We start from the raw sequence: 4,383 nt of genomic DNA on the forward strand, positions 1-4,383 counted from the left end.
AACCATGCAGGGAGTCGAGACAGCTTGTTCTCATTTCTCACCCTGTCTCTTCTTGTGATGCTCAAAGTTGTTCTTAGACATCTCATACAACAGGCGTTTAGTTCACTTTTGTTCATATTGTTTTTTTCTCCATATTATTATGGTCTAGGCAGCACCTTGTTGGTTTAAAAGATGCTGTTAATTTTCGCTATTTTTTTTATACAGTTATCTTAATGAGTGATTTAAATGAGCTTGTCCAAAGTGAAGGCTTTCATTGGGGTAGGGGTGGGGTGGGCAATTCCACAATCAATTACATTAACAAATGCACCACTATTTGTGTGTGCCTGTGGTTGTGTGTGTGTGTGTGTGTGTGTGTGTGTGTGTGTGTATTTGTGTGTGTACCTGTGTGTGTGATTGTGATTGTGTGTGGTTGTGTATGTGTATATGTGTGTGTGCGTGTGTGTGCGTGTGTGTGTGTGTGTGTGTGCGTGAGTGTGTTTGTGTGTGTGTGTATTTGTGTGTGTGCATGTGTGTGTGTGATTGTGATTGTGTGTGGTTGTGTATGTGTGTGTGTGTGCGTGTGTGTGTGGGTGTGTGCGTGAGTGTGTTTGTTTGTGTGTGTGTGTGTGTGTGTGTGTGTGTGTGTGTGTGTACTATATCCACCTCCCCTCCTCCTTCAACTCCTTTTTCATTCTCATCAACTTCGGTGCCCTCTCGTTTTTGTTTCTTTATCATCTTTATTGCCACAACATCAATAAAACAATAACAACAACAACAACAACGACAGCAGCAACAACAACAACAACAACAACAACAATAACAACAACGACAACAACCACAATCACAACAAATACAACAATAACAACAACAGCAATGACAACAACAACGACAACAACAACAAGTTCTATTGCAACAACCACAACAATATTATTAGCAACATCTAAATAAAACCAATTCTGTAAACAGACACACGATAATGAGATAAGAGAACCAGATAAATGTTTCAACTTTTGGAAAAGACATTTTTAATTTCAAATCATGAAAGACGATAGGTCAACAAGTTATAGAGGCACGTTAACAAGGAAGTAACATTGCACTTATGAAAATTACAAACACAACTCGAAACTCATTTTTTTTCTCCTTTCACTGCAGACACATTGACAATACATTGTATAGAAAATGGTCGTTCTGCTAAAAAAAAAAAGAGGGGGGGGGGGGGGAGAGAAATTACAAACAAACCCACATTACATTTTACTTTTCTGAAGGGAGCATCTGTTTCTAGTCAGGATAGTAATGGCCATCAACTACACACAGGACTCTAAGCGATAAGTCAGAATTTACAATTTCTCTTTCAAAGAACCATGATAGTAGAAGATTAAACATCGTTACGAATGCCCGAGACAGCGTCTGTTACATTCTTTCTGCCAGCTCAGCTCGGAAAGAAAGAAGCAGTGAGCTCCAAGAGTCCACAGACAAGTCCTCGTTCTTGGACTTCATGTGATGTTCTTGTTCTAACAAAATAACAAAACAAAACAAAACAACAACAAAATAACCCAAAAAACAAATTGAACATGTATAATATTATACTTTCATCATTGTCAATTCAAGCAATGTCTGCAGTATAGCAACAAGCAACGTCATTTTACAAAATTACTCAAGGTTTGTATTTTCAACATCTCCGGTGAAAGAACATAGGTAAAAACAAACATGATAGAACCACCACCAAACCGCTCACCATTGAGTCAGATTGATGGAGTAGATGTTTTACGGTGGATAATCGAGTGAGTGGAGCCCGCAGATTAAACCAAAGCGCGCCTAGCGGGGATACGTCTTGGGAAAAATCTCTCCCGCCGTGGTTGGCGTCTGTCACTTCTGCGTGACGTCACTTGCCGTACCTCGTTATCACAGAGGAACCTGATGGCCGCCTTACAGAGCCCCGAGCCCATCCTGCTCCAACCATACACCACTTTGTTGAGGCCAAGGTAAAGGTCATAGTTGGCCACACCCCTGGCCTCTACGTCATCAGTCTGTCCGTTGAGGCCGAAGATTCCAGAACCTTCCAGATAGTTGAAGGCGGTGTCGGAGACCCACTGGACTTTCCCGTCTCTCACGATCAGCGTCAGGCGAGTGCTGGAGGAGGGGTTTGGGGGGGGGGGGAGGTAGAGAACATTGAGTGACTCATGTTTTTAAAAATTCTTTAGTAGAGGTTTTACGGCACTCGCAACTGCATACGGTCATATGAGGGCCAAGGGGTGGATGTCAACAGAGAAGTCCTTACAGGGAATCAGACTTACTCTGCTCACCTCTCTAGCTTCAACAGCACAAGGTCTGCTGCGACTATCAAGGCACCCCAAAATAGCAGGTCACAAGAGTGTGACAAACATACAAAAGAAGCAGAGAAAAATGACAATAGTAAAAATTAGGAAAGAAAAAGCAGCAGTTCCCTGTCGTAGAACAGGCACAGTTATGAGCATGACATTGTTGGATCAGCCTATTCCATAATTCTACTGTGCACCAAAAGAGAAATGTCCCTCCTTTGGGAATGGCCTAAAGACACTTTAGTGAGTGGCACCACCCCAGGGGGTGTACCTCATGTTTGTAAATGTTTTATGCAACCTTCAACATAATAATTTTTATTATAAATGATTTAGGAGTCTGGCTGCTTGGACAGTGCCTGGCGGGGCAAAACGGCCCGGAGTGGGAGACACCATCTGTGGCAGACAGACGGAGATATTAGAAGGACAGTTTGTCAGTTAGCGCTGACTGACGTCTGGGCCCACATTTTTCGTCCCTTTGTTCCTGTTACTTTCGCAGAAATGTTTCATCGACTTGAGATGTTTGGATTTTGTCCATGGCTGAACTTTTGATGCCATCAGTTTGTTCTACGTTTTCTCTGCTAATCAAAGTCTCATGACTAAAAGATCAAAAGTAAAAGATTTTCATGTGTGAAATCATTACTTGAAAATCATCCTGGTTACTCTTGATCTAGAGCTACTTTACTTTTACTCAGATAACTCGTACGAAAAATTACTTTTTTACTCAAAAAAAAGGTAATCTATCGTTACTAGATTTCTAAGTGTGCTATATTTTAATCATAATTACTCCATTCCTGGATATGAATGTCGAATGCTATTTTAGAAAAAAAGAAAAAAGAAAAGAGCTAATTTAGACATCGCTCTCTCAATTGTCCATCGAAAAAAATTATAAAATACATATTGATATGAGACCAAATCAGTAAAGAAATCCTACACTCTATGTTTTATAGACCACGCCGACGTCTCAAGGTTTTGCGGCTATGTGTTGCATCATGGCGGCTGTTCGTCTTCCGCCCAGTTTTCCCAGACCACGTCAAGCTTTTTCGAATGCAGTTCTTTGAATATCATGATGGCTACTCCGAATAATCTTACGATTTTCATAGAGCAGATAGAACATTTAGTTTCTGGCCTCATGGTCTTAGTAACTCAAAAAGGCCAAAAATGTAAAATAAAACTTTGTATTTCTAAGACAGCGATTTCGTGCAAGGAGAGCAGCAAGCCTGAGCTATTTCATCTTTTACCCAAGGCGTTACCTGAAGGCGTTTAGGACAGTGGTTGTGTTTAGGACAGTGGTTGTGTTTAGGACAGTGGTTGTGTTACCTGAAGACGTTTAGGACAGTGGTTGTGTTACCTGAAGGCGTTTAGGACGGTTGTAGGTGTCTGTTGGGCAGCGGCCACTTTGTCCCCGGGGTAGATGCGGAAACCGTTGTTGGACACAGTGTGGATCTCCGTGTCGTACTGGGTCGTGCCCGCGTCACCGTCTGGGGTTTGGGGGGGGGGGCAGTACAGAGATGATGATTACCAGAGTGAGTTTGTAAGAGCAAGCAATTTAATAAATGAAACAATAAAGAAAATCTCCAAAATAAAAAACACAACATAATAGGTAGTCCCAACAGAAGTAGAACCCCAAAAACCGCAAACCTTGCAGGAAAGAGAAAAGACCTAGAGCCTAAACCACAAGAATAAACACGCACTGACAAACTCGTTGTTCGGTTTCTTTTTCTTTTGTTCATTTTGTCAATCCTCTTTTATTGCGACAGTTATAAACATAATACTTGTACATTCTATTTTTCCTGGGTTCTGGAGAGAAGGGAGGAGCAGCTATGGCATTGTACCGCCTTTGATGATACCGATTCCCCAAGTGACCAAGTCAGTTTGTCTTATAAATACAAAGAGCGTCATTTGAATAGTAGGGAGTTGGTTAAAAATCCAAAGAGAAAAGGCCATACCGTATCCGTTGTTGGTCCTGGAGTCTCCCAGGTTGAAGGAAAATCCCCGAGAGTTGTTGAAGAAAAGATCGATGAGGACAGCCCGACGGCCGGGGTCCTGGGAGGCGCTGGCCAGGGAGATCTTTAGGGTACCTGGGGGG

General features: G+C 42.0%; 1 protein-coding gene across 1 annotated transcript in view; it reads right to left on the minus strand.

Moving 5' to 3' along the window:
* Positions 1 to 980: 980 nt before the first annotated feature.
* Positions 981 to 4,383, minus strand: part of LOC101847223 — a gene marked incomplete at its 5' end in the record, with an annotated part of 4,771 nt that continues 1,368 nt past the window's right edge. Inside the window, 3 exon segments of the mRNA XM_005110012.3 lie at positions 981 to 2,109; positions 3,646 to 3,775; positions 4,244 to 4,375. Coding sequence (XP_005110069.1) covers positions 1,779 to 2,109; positions 3,646 to 3,775; positions 4,244 to 4,375 — 593 coding nt within the window. The 3' untranslated portion in view covers positions 981 to 1,778.

The sequence above is a fragment of the Aplysia californica genome, unplaced genomic scaffold (assembly GCF_000002075.1).
Source record: "Aplysia californica isolate F4 #8 unplaced genomic scaffold, AplCal3.0 scaffold00841, whole genome shotgun sequence".
In the NCBI taxonomy this organism is placed as follows: domain Eukaryota; kingdom Metazoa; phylum Mollusca; class Gastropoda; order Aplysiida; family Aplysiidae; genus Aplysia; species Aplysia californica.